The sequence below is a fragment of the Oreochromis niloticus genome, linkage group LG7, assembly GCF_001858045.2.
Source record: "Oreochromis niloticus isolate F11D_XX linkage group LG7, O_niloticus_UMD_NMBU, whole genome shotgun sequence".
NCBI lineage: Eukaryota > Metazoa > Chordata > Actinopteri > Cichliformes > Cichlidae > Oreochromis > Oreochromis niloticus.
Genome location: NC_031972.2, coordinates 13,817,524 through 13,841,673, shown reverse-complemented (window position 1 = coordinate 13,841,673; position 24,150 = coordinate 13,817,524). Strand labels below are relative to the sequence as shown.

Here is a 24,150-nt window from a genome sequence, read left to right as displayed (position 1 = left end):
GATGCTTAAGAATGAGTTGGGACCTAACTGTAAGCTAACATGTAGAGCATCACTTCTTCCCTAACAACTGCTTATCCAGGCACCTTATACCAGATAATGACAAGTTGCTAAACCCAAGTATTCATAATTTGTGGCATTAAAACTGCTAATCCTGTATTATACATTGCCTTTGCTTATTAGTTTGTCCTCATTACTGAAGTACCACTTCACCATTACTTACCGGTTCTGTATAAATTTTAATAAAGGTGAAACCTTGTACACTACTTCAGGATCACATCATTGCTATGCAGTAATTCTTCCTAGTTGGCCACAAAGTAGCATGAAAATGTATTTAATTGACAAGCCATGTTTTTTTAAATTTTGATTGTTTCTATTAATTTCATGATTATCTATAACAGGTTAGCAAAAATGTCATGCAGTTTTGGACACTGGATGCATATTTACAATGTTCCCTTGTTTATTGTTGTTCTGAACAAAGATGGTTATCTTATATTTTATGGTTTACCTGTGTTTGAATTGCTCTATATTTAGGCATTCGTGGTACTTATGCTGGAGCTGATGGAATAAAAGACTGAAACGTTTGAGACTTTAATCCCTCATGCTGCAACCTCTTGTAGGGAGGCTTAAGACTGTTTTGATCTCTCTGTTGAGCAACTGACTGCTCCGTCTGCAGGTCCACTCTTAACACTGTTTCACTCAGCTGTGAGATTATCCAGTTTGCTCAGTGTACTTCCTGACTCAGCGGTGGGTGGAACAATCCTTCCTGCACACAAGGAAGATGAATAATAATACACAGGTTAGTAAAAGCATATTATTTAAAATATTGGCTTACTTTTAGATTCATGTAAATAGTGATTTGATACCTTACTTTTGATGACATCTAACAATCTAGGTGTTAAATGTAACCTTAATTGTTACATTAATAGATCTGTAAATGTCATTTCCATCAGTTCCTTGAAGACAGTAGAAATCTATTCAGTAATGAGCAGAAGTCTTTTTTTTTTTTTTAAATATATTGCTTCTTATGTGCCATCTTTGTTTGAATTTTTTAAAGTGGTCTTGAGCAATAGTTCTCCAGGCTGTTGGAGAACATTGGCTGCCTTTTTGTTTTACCCCACTACAGTCCAGTCCTTGTACCTGACCTTTTTCAGAGAAGTACTGTGTTTGTTAGGGATGATGTCCATGCATAACAGAAAACTTATCAAAAAAACAATTTTAAATGGTATTTTTAGCACCTTGTTGCAAAACAAATCAGATCGCCAACGCTATTTAGCTAGCATGGTGTCCAGTGTGACCTCAAAAAAATTGAGGAAACTGGACCAGCTGAGCATAAAAGAAGAAGGCCTAAAAACTATCTACAGCATAAGCCATTTCATTAGGAAAGGGGGAATAAAATGCAGCAAAGACTTGACACGGGACCTGAGACATGCATCTGGCCCTTCAGGTGATCCTTCTAATTTTCACTGAAGCTTCATCAGAAACGAAGAATCAGAATCAGAAATTCTTAAGGAAGATAATACAGGAAGAAAAGCCCTAGCTATGCCAAACAGCGCAAGAACTTGGCTGTGACATTGACATTTTTATTGACATTTTTAGTTCAAATGCTTATGGATGAAGTCAGGACAGATGTACAACGGTGAGTTTCTGCAGCCATCTGTAAAAAGGCTTCATTTATCAAAAATGTCGGATTGAGAACACATTGCCAATGCAGTGAAAGCATACCTGGACAAAAACAAATAGTGATATGCTGTCAGTCATGGATTGGCTTCCCCCGAACCCAGACCTCAAGATCATTGAAGCAGTGTGGGATCATCTTGATACAGAACAGAGCAAAAGGAAGCCCACATCCAAAGAAAAGCTTTGAATGTCCATTGAGAAGCCTGGAGAGCTATTTCTGAAGACTACTTAAAGACATTACAAGAAAGCTTGTCTAAGAAAACTGAGGCTGTGATGAAGGGTAAATGTGGTCATACCAAATACTGACTTTCAAGCTCAATAGAATTACACAAACTATGATTTTGCCTTTATAATATATTTCAATTAATGTTTGCAAGTTTCAATAAATTGCTTAACCTATTTCCCATTTTCCATGCACACTTTTGCACAGTACTGTATGTGAAAGAAAAATTAATTTACTAAAACATATTTCTAGATCTGGGAGAAAAACAACTGCAAAACTAGAGTTTGTTTAATTATTTGAGCTCTGTTCATAGTGAATTACACATACCAACAAGGCTTAGGCTCAGAAAACATGACTGAATTATGCAACAGTCCTCTGATCGCTAAAGCTGTACTTCACCTCAAATGATGACTTGTTAATCACTTCAGAGGAGTGTGAATAAGAGCTCTTTGTCAAACAGGTTGGATAGTTAACAGCAATAAGTACATAATGATTGGAAATTTACTGTTGATAGTCAAGCTACCTGATGTGTGTCTACTCACTCCCTTTGCATCTTTACATTGTAATGCCCATATTGTTGAGTAAAAAACAACCAGTACTCTTAAACAGAGAAAAGCTCATTAGGAAACCTGCTTTCAAGTGGATGGTGCATAAAGAATTCCTTTAAGGAATTAAATCCGCTGCACATGGACTTTGTGCTTGAGACACACTAATATATTTAGACTTCTCAAAAACGTCCTTGTTAACACAAACCTTTAACAAGTACCTTGGCACTGCTTTCAGCTCACCTGAAATCAGTTTATCCTTTGGTGTCTGATGCCTGAACTATATCCAAGGATTAAAGTGATGCACCAACATCTTCTGAGCTCTTATGTAACAGCTGGTAATTAAAGCCAGCGACATTAAAGTTACTGGGCTGACAATAGCACAAAAGCAAAAATGATGTAAGATCTAGATAGTGTAAATAAAAATGCAATGTTTTGGACCTTTGTATTCTGATGTCATTGTCTTTTCTTTTACACAAATCTGTGGCAGGATACTGCGGTGCTTCAGCACATTGAGAGGGAGGTACGCATGCGTGAAGGAACTTGCAAGCTACTGGCAGCATGTTCCCAAAGAGAGCAGGCCCTGGAGGCCTCCAAGAGCCTCCTAACTTGCAATGCCCGCATTCTGGCCTTGCTCAGCCAACTACAGAGGATGAGGAAAGTACAAATCCTACAAAGTGTGGGATGCAGGTCAGATAAGTGAATTATATATTGAGAAAGATGACATACACTTTTATCATAGAATAGAAAAAAATCATGTTTGTGCAAAAATCCATGCCGCTTAGTAGCAGTTAGAGTTCAGGCAAGCTAACTCTTTAATTTGACCCCAAACCCAAACCTAACCTCATTCTGAGTGGTTGATTGACATACTACGTAATTTACTGCAGGCCATCTGATGATCTGGTGCCATGTACAGGAAAAGTAGCACTTTCAGGTGCGTTTCAAAGGATTTCTAAAAGTCTTTCAACTAGGCTTTTACATTTCTAACACCATGGTGTGCACTCTCTAGACCTGCGAATCCCCCTCATGTGGAAAGACTCAGAGTACTTCAAAAACAAAGGAGGTAAGTCAAAATGTAAAAAAAAAGAGGGCATGTGATTTTCACTATGTGCTCTAAATCCCTATATACTGGCTAAACACACAAACACACAAAAGATTCTTCATTCCCAATATATAACAAGTGTTTTTCAACTTTAATTTACCTAAAGTTCTCCTTACTTGTAGAACTACATCGCTGTGCAGTGTTCTGCCTGATCCAGTGTGGCACAGAGATCCATGACACTGACCTGGTGATGGTAGACAGGACTTTGACTGACATCTGTTTTGAAAACACTATAATATTGTAAGTCAGCTGTTTTTTTTATTTCAGTTTGAAAGCTAAGTTTTAAGCCTTAAAAAGACATTTGCAAGCTTTTGTTGAAAAAAAAGTAGATGCATCTTCTCTGTGTGAGCAGCAACGAGGTAAGTCCAGGGTTTCAGCTTCGTGTTGAGCTGTACAGCAGTTGCGTGGTCGATGAATTCTCCCCTGGGGCCATAGGATCCTGGAGAGTGAGCCGTCTAGGGGGCTCTTTGGGATGCTCCTCTGGGAAAAAGATCCGTGCTGCATTCGAGTCTGCAGCTGTTTGCGGATCCATTTCCAGTGGAGGAGATGTAAGATCTGGAAGCGTGCCACCAGCATTATCACCCGACATGTTGACACTGTGAGCATGGCACTACAAGGAAACATTTTATGGTGTTTCTTGGAAAAAAGCAACAAAAAACAAGAATGATTGTGCAAAGTTCTTTCTTTCTGAAGGGGACCTAAGTACAACCTGTTGGCTCACACAACCCTGAGAATTGAACATGTCCGGGAAGGTTTCAAGACACACGATTTATCACTTTCAGCAACAGGTGAGTCTCCTGTCCTCTCCTCTAATCTCCTGTCTCCTCCTTGAAATCTAAATATACATTAAAAAAGAATCTTTTTAAAATTCTTAATCCTTTTTAATGTTTTGCCAGAGGATAATCCATTCTGGTTGCCTTTGTATGGAAGTATGTGCTGTTGCTTAGTTGCTCAGCCTCTGTGCATGATTCAGCCAGTGATAAGTGGCCAAATCAAAATCAAGGTGACAATTTTTCTTTTTATTATTGTTCAAAATTGTTATTTTTTCAGTCATTTATCATTATTGTTCACATTATGACTTTTCTCACTGCTGTTGCTCAGCTCAGCTCAGAAGAGGACTGTAATTATCCTGAAACTGTCTATGGCGTCCTCAAGAGGCAAGCCCTTCTCTGTTATCAAAGTCAAGAAGACCTGGAGTCTCAGGACAATCCCTTGCTTGAGATTCCAATCAGAAAGGTTGGTTCTAAACAAGCAAAGTCTGATGAATAAAGAAAGTGATTCATTTAGCATTTTGTCACTGTTGATTATAATTACACGCCAAGGCCACTAGAGTGCACTGATGAATTATTTAGTGGAGAGGAAAAGTGTTGTAAGGGTGAGGAGACTGAAATATTTCACATAGTTCAAAACAGTTTTTTTAAATTATATTCTAATAGCTCTAATTAATAAAACAGTGATGTATGTCAAAGCTAGAGATAAAAAAATCTCCTTGAATCCCCTCTTATTTCTACCTTTGTAAAGCCAATAATAATCACAGACAGGCACATTTTTAAATGTAACCTTTTCTGTTTAGGCAGGGAACAACACTGAGATAGAAGGATAGACTCGCCACAAGACAGAGAAAGTTAAGAACTTAAGAAACTTAAGAAAATGAGAACTGCAAACACTTGAGTATAGTTTTTCTCTTTAAGTGTGAGATTTTAGTTGCAAGATTTTCAGGGAGTCTCGTTTTTGAGGAGCTCAGTTTTACCATGTGATACAGTTAAATGGTGACTTCATGTTGTGGGTATGTGCAGAGCAGCTGTTTGTTGGCAGGTTTTGCAGGTGAGCATCATGGAAACATACAATGGAATTTTCTTTTTACTAGTTAACAATGACCATTCAGCTTTTTCATGCAGTATGCATGCAGTGATGAGCAGTCAATTGCCTGCGATGACGCCATTTGGGTAATACAAAGGTATTTCAGTGGATCAGCTATAGCATTGAGGCTACCTGCAGTGTCCCAGCTTTTTGCATACCTCCAGGAAAGCTCTCGTTTTGTACTTTTTCATAATAAAATCAAAACTTATTGTTTGTTTTTCCTCCCAGGATACCGTTGTCTGTATGTCTGACAGAGATCCTGCCAACTGCCAGAATATTTACATCAATACAGAACATCAAGGGGAGGACATAACTTACATGCTTACCACATACACGCTTGAAGACACACAGCGCTGGAGGAAGACCCTCTGTCAGCACATCTATAGCATGAGTGAGGCCTGAGTGAACTCTTTGTTTTTTTTTGCTTGTTTGTTTTTTAAATTCTTTGAGCTTTACAAGCACTGACAGTCAAATCCCTGTCATTATCTACTAGCAGAACATCTTACACTATCTTTACACAGAATGAGGCTGGATTTGCAAGGGAGACGTCACAGGGAAGTTTTGTCTGTCCGGTTTTTACTTCAACGAAATTATGAGTACGTTTATACAAGAACAGGGTGTGCACAGAACTAAACCAACAAGTGTGAACACTCTTTGAACAAAGAAAGTTCACACTTCTGCCAAGCTTGCATAATCCCCCAAAATACGATATCAAACTTGCAGGATGATTTTAATGAAACGTTTTGGAGATGTGCGTGCACCAAAAAGCACATGTGCAGCACAGTTCGCGAGCCCATAGACATCCGAAACTGATCACACGATTTGTTGTTCTGTTGCAACTTTGGAATTTTTATGATGCTTTCTTGAAACATAAGGAGATTAAAAACAAAAAGACGGCATTAAACAAAGAAGGTGCAACTGGTAGGTGACATAACCTTGTATCACAATCAGTTTATTAGCATTCACGTCTACCTCGGCCGTAAAAACGTCTGGTTTCAGTCGGATGTTCGGGAAAAAGTGATGATATGGAATTCCTTTACTTTTATTGTCTCTGGGCGGAGCCATGGTAGTTGTTTTCCCCACTTTTTTTCCTTCTGCATACATAAGATAGTTGGTAGTTGTTTGCAGTATCATGTTGAGCCCTGATTACGGAGAATGTCGTTGGTTTTCATACCTAGTACCCTAGTAGGCCTGTGCCAAAACGTAGAAGTATTACTTCAAGATGCATGATCTTGTTTTTGATAAGGTTCCAGGAGCACAGAAAAAAAATCAAATCAGAAAGTAGCACCATAGAAATCAAGTACCAGCTCATATTTAGCTTCATTCTAACTTCATTCTTATTTTGGGTTGGGGTTAGGGCTTTAGTTTTTAGAGTTTTAGCCTTTATTTTGAAAGAACAATGGTGAAAAGAAAGCTCTGGGAAAGCTGGGAGAAAAACTAAATGGCTGCTTCAAGGCAAAGCCAGGCCTCTGCATTCGCCTTACAGTGTATGAGACACCTTCTCAATCCAGTGATCTATACTAGTTCCCTGACTTGGTCCTTTCTAAAGTTGTTCCTGTATTTAAGATCACTATGGCTTCTTTAAAACAAAAATAAAAAACTACACCTGGTCTTCTGTATAGTTAATGAAAGCTCACAGAAGCTGCTGAGAGTAAGCTGGTGGTTAACTAAAACATTACAAGGTTTGCTGTATCAGTGGGCAGATTCAAACTGTAAATAAGCAGCACATTCGGTATGCCACCATTAGATATTTCTTTGCATGACTGACAAAAAAAATACAGATTAGCATAGTTACAGTCACACCTGTCTTTTAATACAATAGAGCTAGAAAAACAAAGTGAAATTGAATCAAACTCAGTTTCCATTCTTATGAACGGATGGAGGCTACATATTATATATATATCATTATTCTATATAACATGCTAATAACTACACTTTGCATTCATCAGTGCTGTTCATAGAATCAGATAAACTTGCGTGACAGTTTTTGTACTTTGTGTTACAGACAAAAAATCTCTCAAATGTTGAACTGAAATCTGATAAGGTGTTTCGGTCTGTTTCTTATCTGGCGAACATGGAAAAAAATGCAATATTTATCTATATACGGGGACGAATGTAAGGGTTATCTACTGCATCAATATATCATTCCACCTGTATCCCCAATGCTGCTGGTGACATTATAGAAAATCAACAGATCAGCTGATGTGTATTTGTAATATTGCACATCGTGAGATGTTAAATGGATTACGCCCGTATTTCCCAACGGGTCCCCACAATGAATCGAGACAAATTTTACACCAAATGCCCTTCTTGACATAACCCTCCTGTTTATCTTGTATCTCTTCCTGGTTCTGAACTGAAAGGATTTTGTTCGCGTGTAAAGTGAGTGCGTTAGCCAAGTTTATAGACCATTTGGTATGTGACTCTTTCACACACCAGTAGACAGAGGAGGTAGTCAACAGTTCAAATACTTTGTTCTGTTGTTTCATTTTCGACTGGCATTTATGTACACTCAATAACCTATACTTATACTGAAAAGACAGCTAAATTGTTCTACAATTATGATTAAGAGCCCAAACAGAGGTGTTGCATTGAACTCCACACGCGATCAGGTGATTTTCCATGAGATGTGTCTAGGGCTTAATTGGATTAAATGACGAGGCCTGGAGTCACCCGGGTTGTTTTCTAGAGGTGTCCGTGTGGCCTTGTTCCCAGATTAACCAAGCAGGGAGGGTCATCAGCATATTTATTTTACTAATCCCACATACACAGGGAGACTCCTGTTTGTCTTTCTTCGGAAAGGTCATGCATGGAGAAATCATGATTGTACAAAAAAGAAGGTGTGTCTCTAAATAAAAATAGAATCTACATACCTCAGGGCTATTACTGTTAATCTTCATTGGAATCTTCTTTTAATAAGGCAACTGCAGAACATATTTCTACAGTGATATTGTGAGTAGGAGAATGTGACATTGCGTAATTTGTCGGTGTTAACAAGGGAGTCCTTGTTTGTCAGTGATCTGTCAGTTTTGATTTATTTATAAATTTTATCGATTTTTGAAAGAAAGTATTCAGAGAACCGTCCCTTGGGCTGCAACATGCAAAAAAAGATGCAACGGCAAAGCACCTTGTACATTTGCTGAATTTTCATTAGCACATTGGTCTTTATAAAATGCAAAATGTATACTGAGATGTGAAAATAAGTGGCTGTTATTTCGTCATTCCTGCATTCAGATTTCTAAGAATCTGTTGTGATTAAATTACATATTAGATCTATTAAAGCAATACATAAAGAAAATGAAACAATCGTGAACATAATAAATAACATGTTAAAAAGGGAAAAGAAGCATAAGCTTGTTTAATTCTAACTGCATACAGACAGTGTGCACACAAGCCAAATCTGAGTGCAGATTAAATAAGCTCGATTCATGATGCCTTCCAGTTTTGAGAGTTTTTGTTTTTTCAGTGGTTTTAGTCAGCCCTGCCTCTTGTCCAGCAGGTAAATCAAGACTGTGTCATCAGGTGGGAATGTCTTTCGGTGCTCAAGAATATTGAAATTACTGTACAGTGTGAATGTGGTTTAATATTGGTCAATACCGAAACACCCACTCAAGGCAATACCAAACATGCTTGCCAGCTAGTTTCAAAATAATTTGACAAGATAATTGCTGATGTCAACTTTGGATTGAATTTTTTCTATTCATCTGCTTGATAATTGGAATACTTTTATTATTATTTTTGCAGGCCATTGGAAACAGTGCTGTGACAACCTCATGAAGATACAAATGCCGAGCTCCAGGAAATCAATAACGATGAAGCAGGGATCTCTATACCATGAAATAGGTAGAGTAACATGAGCGATGACCGAGTGATACCTGCTTATGCCACAGCCCCAGAAACGCTGTTCAACTAAAACCTTAAACTATCTTACCAGTTATTTGGTTTGCCTAACTTGGCCAAGGAAAGTCTTATTCTCAAGTGTTTCACTTCCTGGTTAAACAACAACCACAAAAGTAACTGACTTTAATTTCTACATCTGACAGCTGTAATTTTTATCATTAATTGTTTACTTCAAATTGACTTTAAAATAGACTTTTTCACTTTGACTCAATCTGCAAGTATCAAAAATAGATGAAAGCTACATTTACTGAATTTTGTTGACCACATGGCATAAGAGGAACTTAGCAGTAGCATGAGATGGTGTTGCCTGGTTGCACATCCTCCAGATGCTGAGCTACATAAGCATTTAGACTTACATTTCTACACACCTGACGTATAAATTAAGTATGCACTGTTACTTACCAACGTTTGGTTTATTGGCAACTTGCAAGTGAAATATTTGTCTCTTAATATTGCTAGCGTCAATATTTTTGTTGCTAGAGTTGAGGATCCACTCCAATCTTATCTATTCCTGACTTTGGTTTGCTACTATTTGTGAAGAGCATGTTCAGAGGGTTGAGGTTAAAAAACAATGATGTTGCATAAGAGTGATGCAAAACAAATAAGCTTAGTAGCTCAGCCCAAGCCAAATGCCCCTGTCATATAACACTTACACTATATTGTCAAAAGCATTCACTTGTCTGTCGTTACATGCATATGAACGTGATTCTTAATCTATAGGGTTTAATATAATATGAGTCCACCCCTTTCCAGCTATAACCTTGCTTTGTGCACTGGTGCGCAGTCATGTTGGAACAAGAAGGGGCCATCCCCAAACTGCTCCCACAAAGTTGGGTGCATGAAGTTGTCCAAATGTCTTGGTATGGTGAAGCAATGAAAGTTCCTTTCTCTGGAACTAAGAGGCCGAGCCCAACTCCTGAAAAACAGCCCCACAATATAATCGCCCCTCCACCAAATTTTACACTTGGCACAATGCAGTCACACAAGTAGGGTTCTCCTGGTAAGGCCACATGAGTTTGGAGCTCTGTAGAACAGTCTGTTCACTATGAGCCTCAGCATCTGCTGACCCCACTTTCTATTTGACATGATCTACTGCCTTGTGGCTGAGTTGCTGTCTTCCCAGTCTATTCAACTTTGTTATATTAGCACTAACAATTTGCTGCGGAATATTAATTAGTGAGGAAATTTCACAATTGAACTTCATAGGATGCACAGCTAGCAAACCGTCATGGTACTACGCTGGAATTCACTGAGCTCCTGAGACCCACCCAGAAGCAGTCTGCATGCCGAGGCGCTTGAGTTTATACACTTATGGCCGTGGAAGTGATTGGAACACCTGGATTCAATGATTTCCCAGATAGCAAGGAAACATTGAAACAACGTTGAGTCAATATCAGGCGATGTCATTGAATCAACGCTGAAGTGTGATGTTGACCTAACGTCACTCTTGCACCCTTTTTTAACGTTGAAACAACGTCAGGTTTTGATGTTGAGTCAATGTTGAAACCTGACATTGATTCGACGTTATATTTTCTAATACTGTTGACATTGAAACAATGTCAGATTCTGATATTGAAACACTGTTGAGCTATGGTGTTGATTTTCCACCTCTTTCGCAGTTGCTTTTTATTAAAACAGTTAAATCATGACTGGAAATATATCTTTCTTTATAGGTATTTTAACCAATACTAAACTACTGCATGTTTCCATCAATACTTAAACCACCTAAACACATAATTGTACTTATTCCTCAAATTGGACACCCTTTATTAAAATCAAATGTTTCACACGTACACGGGTATTTTTGAAAACACAGATTTTTATATGCGTTTGCACCTTTCGTCCACACGTAAACGGTGTTTTCGGTCACTGAAAACGGAGATTTTTAAATGCCAGGGTGGAGATTTTCGAAAACTCGGTTTTTGCGTTTATGTGTGGACGAGGAGGAAAACGGAGAAAACGAAGCGTCAAAGGCATGCGCCTTTTTTGACGTCACACTGTGCGCCACGTTATTGTTTCGGTGAAATGAATTTCTACAATGGCAGACTTAGATAAAATACTGTTACTGTTAATTTTACTCTCTGCAGTGTTTAAATGCTTACATATACACACACAGTTACTGTCCTCCCACACATAGGACTCAGTTTTGCTTCTATGCGCCATCTTTGTTTACTCTTTGCCACCGAGGCTTCGACTTCTGATTGTCCAACATTTCTACACAGTTAGGAATATATCGCCACCTGTTGCTTTGGCGTGTTCCTGGCAGCGTTTTCCTTCATTTTTGACGTTTACGTGTGGACAGGATTCTTTTTTAAAACTAAAAATGGAAAATCTCCGTTTTCAAAAATACCCGTGTACGTGTGGACGTAGCCTTAGACAGATCATATCCTGCTTCATCATTTAACTCTCAAATGTCACTCTACTTTACAAAATGATGTCTTGATGCATGCTCAATCATCCAGGTAAGTAAATCCCAAAGGGTTGATTCTGTTCATCTTGACTTAGCGACGTCTCTGTGAATGGTACTTATGGCCATTGATCAATGGTCTTTGGTCACTACTTTGATCAGTAGTTGCTGATCAATGGTCATGTTAATTTGTATATTAATGATCAAGGAACTAACCTCCCAGCCCATTGTTCATTCAGTGGTGCTGGTTTCAATTGTGCGATGCACTGTTTATAAGGTTGGGGAAACCTGCAGCCAGCTGAGACTGAAGAAGTCACTTGGATGAGTGATGAAACGTTTCTCCCACTGAAAATGCTACGTCCAGATGAACAGAATCAACTTTTTGGGAGTTCGAAAATCATCATACTTTATCGAATAAGACTGTAACTATAAAAGGTGTTAATGTATTTAAATCAAGTAAGAAGAAGAGAATTATTTACACAGAAATCTATACATTCATCTCTTTTTTGCAACCAGAGGAGTCGCCCCTGCTGGTAATTAGAAAGCGTGCATGTTTGAGAGACTTGCTTTGGCTTCATTTTACAGATTGTGAGATTACATCTATCTTTAATATACTCACATATATTTAGATGGATCACACGGCTGCCTGAAATAGAAGGAGTGGGATCCATTTAAAACTGGATAATGACCGATGAGACTACACAACCTGTGTAAACCTAATCATTTTTAAGTGATTTACAGATCATGTGGAATTACCAGGGAAACACTATCTCCCCTAATCAGAAGGGAAATGTGCTGTAGACTAGGGAACACAGTTTTTTCGTCTTTCTCTTTATACATGCTTGTCTCTCCATAACAGGAATTCAGACATTCATCACCTGTAAAAAGCTTGAGTAAGACCTTGACAAACGAGTTTGAGTAAATAGCAGGATCTAAGAGACAAATAATACTACGGAACAATGACACAAAAGAACAAATCTGATACTGTTGACGTGAATAGCCGCATTATCTCGTACACCTTCTGACTAACATGTCAGTCAGACGGAATGACAACATGTTATAAATGAAGCACCGGGTGTTTAAATAACAAAATGTTCTTTTCGAAACTAGTTCGAAACATCTCTATTGCTAAAATAAGTCACAAGGAAAGAAAATGACTCTAAAAGGAAAAAAATGCTGTTGAGGAAAAGAGTCTTTTAGTTCCTCCTAGTTAACTGCTAATCAGTTTGAAACGTCTCCAGTAAGAAATTGAGTTGTTTAAGATAATCAATCTGGAGTTTTACAACTGAAAAACTGATTTTCTTCTACTCCTTCTATTCTTTCTTTCTTTCCTCAATATTTTCAGCAACACCCTCCTCGCCCAGAAAGCAAACTGAGGTTCCAGATTTAAATACTGATATGCGCTCTTTGCTCTCTACATACTACAAGGAAAGGTAGGTTTTCTACACCTCTGTGGGTGCAGTTTTTTTAAAAGCATGTCAAATACACCTGCATTTATTTGCCAGCAGGATTTGCTTTCTCTTTAGTCATATTAAATAGTAAATCCACTCCTAATGCTCACCACCACACGCATAATCACTTGTTTTATTATGACATTCCAGCACAGCTTACCTTGTAACTACAAGCAATGAAACATTACACTTTGCAATTAATATTCACTATGACCCTGGCAAGTTTTCCGTAGGCAAGGCCCATGACTTAGGTATATTTTGTGGGCTAGATGTGGCTACAGTATACCTAATATGCCTGACATCTGGCCCATATAATGTAGAGCTGTCTTGATTATCTTAAACTCTTTGAGTTGTAAGAATAATTACTGTGAACACCGCAACTTGTGACTGTAAGCGGAACCATACAGTCACAAGTTGCACATTAAGCCTATTTGTGAGTCAAGTTTATTCTCTGTCATATATAATGCATGCACAAAGTTGTGTATATTAGGTCACAATTATCTTTTTCTCTCTCATCTGTCTAAAAGACATTGTTCCAGCGCTTTGTTTAAATGCAATGCATGAGAAGTAAGTTTCTTCTGGCAAATCTTCCAAACATGTCTTTGTCTCACTGTACTGTCATTAACTTAAACAGTTAACATCCCAACTGAGGCCTGTAGAGCCTGAGATGTAGCTCTTGCGTTCTGAGCATTGCACAGTCTGACATTGTGGTGAATTTGCTGGGATGTCTGCTCCTGGGAGGATTTAATTTATTTATTTAGGACAGTGCATGTTAATGAACATAAATGTAAAAAAAAATTACATGAATGTAAACATACCAGATTATAGCCAAGGGCTAATTTCCATCTGTTGTCCTTAAACATAAAAAAATAGACATAATAATTCATAAAAATTCATCATTCATTCATAATAAAAACTCCATCACCAAACTTACACATACACACCATTCTGTTCCCAAATAAAACATTAAAACTATACAACTTATACATGATCACACGGGATCATTGAGTACGTTTTTGCAACATTCATATTTAAATTATTACGTATATGATTAAAATTTCGATTATTAAATTTAAGTACCTGGGACACTTTATTTATGTGACTCTTGAAGGATAATGTTGGGTCTAGAATGACCCCAAGATATTTAAATTCTGGAGCTAATTCAAGCTCTACTCCATCCAGGAATATGTTTGACTGCTTCAAGTTTAAGGGGCGTTTTGAAAAATACATGCAGACAGTTTTTGAGGTGTTCAACATTAGGCATGAGTCCTCCAGCCAGCTATGCATTAATGCTAAAGCAGCTGTAAGATCTTTTGCCACCTGCTGGACACTATTTACTTGCGTATATATAACTGCATCATCCGCATACATTTGAGCAAATATATTTGGACAGACTTCAGGTAAGTTATTGATAAAAAGAGAGAACAATAAGGGCCCAAGAACAGATCCTTGAGGAACCCCTGTATCACTGAAGAGCCTGACTGGAGATATTAAACTGAGTCAATCTGGACAACAATATCTGATTGGCAACTGTCTTGGATTTAAGAATAAGAATAATTAAAGAATAATTAAAGTGAAAGGTGTGATTTTCATTCTGTACTGAAGTTTACAGCAAAAGTACATATATACAAGCGTGCACAAATCCAGTGGTTACAATTGTGTCTTTCATGCGCTCATCGAGATCAGCAGGAGACACAGAAATGCAGGTCACAGTTAAGCAAGATGAATACCTCTTAAAGTCATACAAGCATTCTCTTTTGTAATCTGGACAGTGTTTTTCAAACACTAGCTGATCTTAGCAAACAAAAGTTACAAGTTCAAGTATGCACATAATACACCTTGTCAAAAGCAACATACTGTGTTCAGGAGTGTGGTGATTTGTGCACAGAGAGAGGCCAGAGATCAGTCAAAACATATCTCAGAGAACAGGTTTTACAGTTTGATAGTTGATATATGTGAGGTAAGAAGCAGAGAAGATGACTAGACAGACTTTCACAGTGATGGCTTTGTTTAGTTTTCAGATACTTTGTGTTTGTGGTTCAACAGTGTTTCTTTTAACAGAATACCACTAATGAGTCAGACTGTTACACCGCATGCATAAACATGCTGTGCATAGCTGCGGGTTAGAGAATAGTTACATATATGAAACTACCTGACAGTTTTCCAACTTTGTCTTAAGAGAAAAATGTTTGGCAGGGAGAAATAATGTCTCAAAAAGTAATAAAATTTTGGGCTTGAGTCCTTTCAATGGCCAAAGACAAATTCTGCAAAGTTCTGCACCTAGTGAGGTTGCATAACAGTTTAATCAGTTAGCTCATATATGTATAAGGTAGATTTATTCTTTAATAACAAAACACAAAATACAAAGAAAAACAAAAATACAAAATAACACTTTGCACCACTGAAACCCATTTTAATATACTTTATTATTATTATTTTTATTTATTTATTTTGTGTCTATCGTACATGTGTAACATTCATTTCATTGTTTAATAGAATCGTAACTCATATTAAATGAGAAAAGCCTTTAAGCAAGTTTATTTATGTTTTCCAGAAAAATAGATATTCAGGAACATGAACTCAATTTGTTACGTTTTTAAACGGTGATAACCTGTTACTGTAATGTACGTAACAAATGTAAAATTTATGAACTATACTCAAAAAGTAGCCCATGTTCTTTTTAATATGAAAAGCTGTTGTCATTTTTCATCAAAATGTGCAACTTTAAAGACCTGCACTGCATCGCGATCAGAATAACACAAATATACAACTTCAGCGATTTGTGTGCAAATTTGTGCATTGCGTTAACAATACACAACAAGTTAACCTTGTAGAACTCGGTGGATGTAATGCAAATTTTAATGGCTCGTTAACCTGACCCCACTCTGCACCCCTTTAAAGTTTGATCAGTTTGATCGGAATTCTTTCAAAGCTTTTCGAGGTATTGTGCTTGCAAACAGAATGACATGCATGCAAACTATATCAAAAATGTAACTGTCTTGGCGGAAGTAAAAAGAACAGACAAACAGAAACACACAAAAAACAACAACAAAAAAAAACCACTTGGACTTACCTGGAAAACAGACAAACTGACATCCTTGTGACAGTAATCTAGCAAATAACATACGCTTATTCTTGTAAGTAAAGCAACCATATCCTCATACCAACAGATCATCAGATAAGAAACTCACAGTTGGAGTTCTGGTTTTGAGGCCCATTTGCTGAAATAACTTCAACTGCCAAGAGGGTGTGATGCTTTTATAGATAATGGGAATGTTAATGGGTGAGGGAAAGGGAGGATGATTTTCATCTACAGACATCTATATTACCCAATAAAGATAAGATTTATTTAATAAGATTTTAAGCTACTGTTTTGTTTTCTTTGATTCTTTGATTTATTCTTTTTTTGTGTTGTCCCCCTTTTTTTTTACAGTTATTGATCACCCTGCCAAGGATACACTGGGAAAATGTGACACACACTCCTCAGCTGTCCATTTCTGGTTACCATGGCCGGTCAAGGAGTTGATAATTGGTGGTCTTTCATGATTTGGAAGGTCACCAGAATTACTTGACTGTGCTTACTTTTTTCATGCTACTCCTGAATGGATCCAAACTGTTTGTCCAACAACAATGGTTAGCAATTTTTGGAGTGGAGGCGATATAATCAGATTTCATTTGGAGTTGTAATTTTGATTCCATTTACCTTGACCCCTTAAGTTTAGTTACTGTGCTAAACATGAAAACATCCATTTATTAGGAACCCAGTTGGAGAAAATCACGTGTCGCTAATTTATGTACCACGTGCAGCAACATGTGCATTTATATTTTCGCCTGGTTTCATTGTTACACAGCAACACATGCTTTAAATTTTAGTTATGCCAACGTGGATTGACCATAACATTGTGCTATTAAAGAACAAAACAGAAGCAGTCTGCCATATTTCTACTGAGTCATAAGACAAGACTCAAGGAAGAAAATCTTTTTACTGTAAATCAAGAGCACTCCTTGCATTGTCTACAAATAGTTTCATTGATGTTATGCTTGTTTTGGCCACACCTCTTGGAAGCATGTAAAACTTTACACTTCCAGTCAACATCCTGTGGAGCCAGAAAAAGCATATTTATGGAGAATTCGGGTAGGAATCATTGACAGGTTTCTCAGAAGTTCGTCACTGGGCATGCCTTACTGGTAAAGAGGACGTGTGAGAATGCAATAAGTAATTAGCACTAATCTAATCTAATCTGGTACCCGGAGATACCAAGGATGCACAGAATCCTTCGAGGCCTCACGTCACAATTAGGAATTGCTAGAATCTTATCTTAAATATTATGTTTTAGTATTTTGTTTTCGCCTTGTTTTGTGAAAAAAGAAACTTGAAAATTCATGGATGACAGATTACATTTCATTCTTAAAAAATATAATTTTGATTTAAGAGCTTGAGCATACTGGTGGACAACAATTAGAGATAAGACATTATTTTGATTAATTTAATTTATGGCAATAATTATGACATTAACTTTACACTGGATGGTGGTCTAATACATTTGTTGAGCTCCGTATGTTATTATAAAAGACTTTTAAACAATTTGTAAATGTAAAACTAAAAAATACATTGTGTGCTTTATTTTTATTATTACAAATTTCCTTATAAATTATTCATCCGAAAGTGAACTTTTCTGATAACTTAGGTTTGTAGTAGTTTGACTTGATGCCAGTGCGCACGTTTGAGGATGTGAAGCACACTGCATTCCGCTCTTTAAATAGATTATGTGTAACACGGAAGCACTAAATTACGTTAGGCCTGAGGGTTTCCTGGGCTAGTAAACCTGTCAACTGATTTTTACGCTATTTTTGATCAACCTGTCCAGGGTGTACTCTGCCTCTTGCCCTGTGACAGCTGGGCTAAGCTCTGACCCTGGATAAGCGGAAGAAAATGGATAAATGGAAAGACAACACATGACTATTATATGATTATAACTTTGACTACCCATACAGAGGCCCCAGTTAAGCAATACTGTGCTGTGTAGTTACAGTCAAATGCCTGTCTGAACATGTCACAGGCATTGTTGGTTTGTAGTGTTTTTTTTCAAGCTTTTTGAAATGTCAAAAATGCATTTAGGGGAAATAAAAAGAAAAAACAAAACAAACCCAGGAAACAGTAGGATCAAGTTTGATCTACTCACTATTGTTCCCACTGTTAATGGTTTAAAGCACTATTCAAAAAGAAAATGGGATCATAATAGATTTTGTAGGACTTTGTGATGTTAATTAGCAATTTGCACGTAATAAATTAACGTCTACTGCAGTGGGAGTGTCCCTTCTTTTTCAATGTGGCTGTCACACCTTAAAATTCCACATGTTGTTTTCAATCAAAGAGTAGTAATTACATAAATACAAATAAAAATAGATAGTAAGCTGCTTATGTAACATTCAGGTATGACAAATAAAAACAATGGTCACTAAAGGACGACTAACGTATCTTCTTTTCACTAAAGTGAATATATGCCTGTTATTCTACTGCAACTACGCAAAATGTTGATTAAAAAAAGAACAAGTAAATCTAACATTTGAATAGGAAAGTTCAGATATAGCGTCTTGCTTTAAAAACAACTGAAAAAAGAGGATTAAGAGAAATGGTTCACAAAAAGGAAGAATAAAATAGTGTTCACTACATGTAAATGTGTAGACATTTAGCTAGTAAGGAAAAATGTTTATATCTAATGGGAGTAATTCTCCTCTCATCTCTTCCATCTGAAAGCACAGCGTTACAGTTACAGATCTTCCAAAATAAAACTGTTTCTCCAGTTGGGAAAGATTTACAAAAAGAATTTATTGTTTCAACAGTTTCATTTCACAATATAACTGGTGTAAAAAAAACAACAACTCTATTAACAAATAGAAAATTTTTCTTCATGTGCTTTAAACAGGATTGCACAACAATGAGACTGAAGTGTTAAATGCAATCAATATTTCAGTGCAGAACACACAAAAATAGTGCAGATTATCTTTAAATCAAGCTCTGCTTAATGATTTGAAGGATTGCTTGTATTCCTTTTTTGTGTTCAGCTGATACAAATTGATTGGCAATAAACCTGAAGTATATGCAAAATATAAAGCTGTAATATGATACAGTATGTACATGAGCTTGAGTCAGCTTTGACATGGTGTTGGTGTGCTTGTGGTATTGTCTTAACTGGCCTTCACAATGAGCTTGAGATGATTTTTTTCAGCTTCATGACTTCTTCAGTGGTGAGCTGAAAGAGAGGAGCAGAGCTGGAATTGACCGTGAGCATAGCTGAAGACTCCGTCTTCGTCTGCTGCTTCCCTCCCTGGACGTCTGAGTAGAATTTATAAGCAAAGTCTTGCTGAGTCCTGGGGGGACTAGAGTCACTTTCCACTTCAATGGGGGATGACTGGGTCTCTCTCTTATGGGCTTCCCAGAAACTGGGTGACTTGGAGTTGTATGACTTATTAATATCCTGCTGATCAGTTGACAAGACATCCTGGCTGACTGCATTTTTCAAAATGCCACCTGAAGCCAAAAACTTGTAGCTCATGAATTGGTTTTGGCTTTTATTGTTGCGACTGAGGTTTGGCACATTTCTGAAGGTTAGATCTTCAGCAGAACTGTGGCGTTGGGGATTCGTGTGAAATGACAGGTTGGTAGGGAAAGTGTTTGTGTTGGGCCAATTCCTTTCTGTAGGGTGTCCTTCCTGAGTAGGCTGAGGAGCCTTACTTTCATGCATCATTGTTGAGGACTCGCACATCTTGAGCAATTTATGAAACACTGACAGGGGTATCTCAATTTCCATTTTTCCATCCTTCTCTTGAGGGAGACTGGGCAGTATTTGACTAAGATTGAGCCCCATCACTTGTGGAATCACTTTTGTCTCTTCTTTTGGCATGACTGCAAGGTCTGTGTTTGGAGAGCAGGGTTTTGGTGCCACTGCAGCAGCCTTTGTTCCCAGTGGCAGAGCAGAGTCATATACGGGACTGCTTGAGGGTGCTGTAACACTGACATCAACGACTTGTTCATCCTGTGCTTTCATGGTATAAGGAGAGGGTGCAACTCCATCACTTGACTCGCCATCTTGTGTCTCAGAGCCTTCATTTGTCAGGGTCCCGGTATGATGATGGGCGTATAGTGTGGATGGTTTGTTCAAAAACTTTGGGTTCTTGCTGGCTGAAGGTGGAGCAAATGATGAAACAGGGTTGTTGCTGATGTCCTGGGGTGATGCTTTAACGCTGAGGTTCAGGGGCTCAGCCAGCCCGGATGTGGTCTTGTACCGCTCTGCCAGGTAACGCAAGTGCTCTAATGGTTCCTTCACCCTCTCTGTTGAGTTTAGACAAGGCTGACTGTAAGGAAATTGGGGCTTGGGAGCAGGGGGGTGTTGTGTGGCCAATATTGAGGGGGGCACAGGGACATACGGGGGCAGAACATTGTGGCTTGAGTGATAGTAGGGAGGGTAGTGGAGAGACAGAGGGAAGAGATTTCCATGTCGGTCTGTCTGGAGGTTATGAAGGTTCTGTTGAAGAAACACAAATGGTTCATCAGGTGTTTGAAGAGTAGTTATGGAGCTACAGAAGAAAGTAATTCCACTCTCATTGCTGCTTGATAAACTTTACATAGTGTTACTGTTAGCCTGATAGTTGTTAATTTCTTTATATCTTTGCTTTAACAAGGCTTTGGCTCCTGTTACATACTTTCAGTACAATCTATGAGGGTGGTAACTTTCTATGTTGCCCATTCTTCAAAAAAACAAAACAAAACATAACTTTCCTTTAATGTAATGATTTATTTATTGTGTTTTAAAGATAAAATTTTAAACTAACAATGACAGGTTCTCTAAATAGCCACAAGAGTAAATTGTTCAATATAGAATCATTTTTCACTTAATATAATTTAATATAATATTATAATATTTTTTGTGTGAATGTCAGTAAAAAAAAACAATACCAACCTGATAGACTGGTACGGATACCAGCCTGCGTTTCGCTGGTCTCTGGTCACCGTCGTCTTCTTCTTTACTGTAGCCGGCAACAAAGTGGAATGGCTTTGGCTGATGATGAGGCAGCATGGACCTGATGGATATGCCTTTCACGTGGCATTCATAGGGCAGCAGCAGCCTACACAAATAAAAAAAATGAATCAGATAAAGACAATATAATTCCCATTCACAGCCAGACGGATGGATGGGCGTAATATGAACTTACTTCTCATAGTGTCTGCGGGTGCAGGTGGCTGCACTTGTACTTCGAGGGTTTCCACCAAGTGTATTGTAAACTTGTTTCCACAATTGCTGAGCAGTCACCTAGAGCAATACAAAAAAAATCAAAATGTAATGTTTGTTTATGCTGTGTGGAACGCAATCAGTATCACATATTTCAGCATACATATCTTAAGATAATTGGCAATGCACCTTCCTAGACTGTCTGCCTGTTAATTAATCATCAGCCACAACAATGTCTTTCATCTGACTATGAATGGCATGAAAGTAGCATTAGTGTGAATGTGAGTTTTGACATCTTAATAATATTATTTTTTACTGCAAGCTTAATTAAAAAGACCTTTAATATCAGAAATACTAACTTACTACTACAACTATTACTACTATAACAACAATACTAATACTACTCTTACTAATACTAATACTAATACTTTTAATAATAATTATAATAATAACCGTCATTATCATAATCATTCTCATAATAATGAGATTATTAGATCATTACCTGGTGGTAGCCGCCCAAGTCATTGACAGTTTTGAACATCACAAATAAATCAACTGAAAAAATGGAGAGACATACATGTTAAAACTCGACTGTGCAAATTTAGGAATATTAATTTCACTAGAAACCATTTTTAAAAAATTACTTTCTCAAATAATTAAATAACTGAGAACTACATATCACAGTTTCTCAGAGCTGAAGCTGATAGCATTTAAAACTTGATTCAACAGCATGAAACAGAATGAAGAAGCAAGAAGAATATGTTCTTCATAGCATTTAAAGAAAATGGATTCACGATTGACAAATTCTAAAGAAACTGGATTTGATAATTGTAATAATTCATCTTTGTTTAATTAGCTAATGAATAATTTAACAAATATTTACATCTAGCTCTAGCTCAAAATTTAAGCCAAAGTTACATCTACACAAATTAGCAAAGAGATGCAAATTGTTTCTTTTACTCTTATCGATACTACTGATTTATTGGTAGGTTCACCATCAAAACATTTCATTTTTGAAAAAGGAATAATATTTCTAATGAGAATATTTTATAATTATACTTTCTAAAGTGTTCATACATAATTTTTCCCCACATTATAAAATTGTGAATTAACACATCCTTAAACTGTGAATCCAAATGTGCTGAAATTTGAAATAAATAATATTTACTTTGTTTGAAGCCCAGATGTGGGATCCTTTCTATTGGTGTATCTCTCTTCTTCATAAAAAGGTAGAGATCTTTGAGAAATTGTTCCTCTGTGATCTCCTCCACCAGTTCTTTGGGTCGCTCTTTGAATTCATTGTGTGCCATGTTCACTTGTACCTGGGAATGCAGTTAAAAGGAGAATTATTTTATGCTGTGCATCATGACTAAACATTTGTTACTTGTGTGTTATTTGTGTGAAATATGATAAACACCTCATACTTTTTAAACAGTTTTTTGATGATCATAAGTAAATGCAGTTACAGGGTGACTATTTTTAGGATTCTATCAGAAATGCTGTTACTCACCTGTGTTTCCATTGAGAGAACAAGGATAGGTAAGGTTATTTCATTGCCCGATTAGACCAGAGAAAAAGCTGTCTGCTACTACTCTAATACAGTGGTTTGTACTTTCTCCGGATGATTTGAAACAAACAAAGATCGCTGCTGCTACTCTCTTGTCGTGTCAGTCATGAACTTATCTCCAGTGTCTGTGTGACAATGTGAGAAACTAGCAGTGGGGGTGTTTACTCTAACGTCTTCGTGCTGAGATTTCTATCGCCAAACTGGTTCAACTTGCTCTTCAGCATGCGCCCAAAAACCGTGTACTCCTGTCAAATGCTTCACATATTGGTAGAATAATGAGGAAACCGGTGGAAATTATTGCAGATCATATTATAATATATAAAAAGCTCAGTGAACGATAATACACTGCTCAAAAAAGTTAAAGAAACTAAATTAATAAGTTAAAGTTAAAAAAAAAAAACAAAGACAAAAAATGGTGGTGATATCTTTACTGATCCCCAATAGTGTTAGGATTAAAAGGATGCCACATCTTTTGAAGGAAATCAAAATTATCACAAAAATAAAATAAAAAATGATGCAGCAGGCTAGTCTGTTTTGCAGAAATTTCATTGCAGCAACTCAAAATGGTATTCTGTAGTTTTTCTGGCCCCCACGTGCTTGTATGCATGTCAGATAATGTTTGGGCATGCTCCTAATGAGAAGACGATGGTGTCCCAGGGGATCTCCTCCCATGTCTGTCCAGGACATCATTGAGCTCCTGGACAGTCTGAGGTGCAACGTGGCAGCGTCAGATGGACCGAAACATAGTGTCCCAGATGTGTCCTGCTGGATTTAGGCCAGATGAGTGTGGGGGCTAGTCAGCTGTGTAAATTCCCTCACCCTCATTGTCGTGCACCAGTAAGAAACCAGGACCCATTGCCCAACAAAAGGACTGACAATGGCTTCAAGGATTTAATCTTGAAATCAGGTCTGTGCGTGCCTCTGATTGCAGCACCCTCATTATGCCCATCCCAAAGAGATGAATAAACCTTTTGTGTACATTAATTTCTGTGGTTTGTTTTGTCTGCTGCTTTTTAATTTCAGGTTTAAGTAATTAATATCCAACTCTGTCTGGAGATATTAGACATTTAAAAAAATGCTTGCAAAGCCAGAGAATCTCCAGACAATTACTGTCCGGAGGAAGGGGGCTCTCAGGCCACCCTCATGAAGTCTGTTTGTGATTGTTTTGTCACAGAGATTCACACCAC

The 24,150-nt window shown here is 37.5% G+C and overlaps 2 protein-coding genes across 2 annotated transcripts; one reads left to right on the top strand and one right to left on the bottom strand.

The window, feature by feature from the left end:
* The first annotated feature begins 283 nt into the window (after positions 1-283).
* Positions 284-18,953, top strand: rtknb (rhotekin b). Its single transcript, XM_005454488.4, has 13 exons — positions 284-796; positions 2,936-3,135; positions 3,333-3,379; positions 3,455-3,508; positions 3,670-3,787; positions 3,900-4,145; positions 4,241-4,335; positions 4,444-4,550; positions 4,649-4,783; positions 5,636-5,798; positions 9,152-9,250; positions 13,060-13,147; positions 16,599-18,953. Exons 1-13 carry the CDS (start codon positions 779-781, stop codon positions 16,603-16,605), a joined length of 1,377 nt encoding a protein of 458 aa, XP_005454545.1. The 5' UTR covers positions 284-778; the 3' UTR covers positions 16,606-18,953.
* Positions 18,954-18,975: 22 nt separating this feature from the next.
* Positions 18,976-23,328, bottom strand: arid6 (AT-rich interaction domain 6). The gene is made up of 6 exons (XM_005454487.4): positions 22,907-23,328; positions 22,565-22,718; positions 21,899-21,951; positions 21,380-21,477; positions 21,127-21,292; positions 18,976-20,691 (listed from the first exon to the last, which is right to left on the bottom strand). The coding sequence occupies exons 1-6, from the start codon at positions 22,916-22,918 to the stop codon at positions 19,366-19,368; spliced, it is 1,809 nt and encodes a 602-aa protein (XP_005454544.1). The 5' UTR covers positions 22,919-23,328; the 3' UTR covers positions 18,976-19,365.
* Between the last annotated feature and the right edge of the window lie 822 nt (positions 23,329-24,150).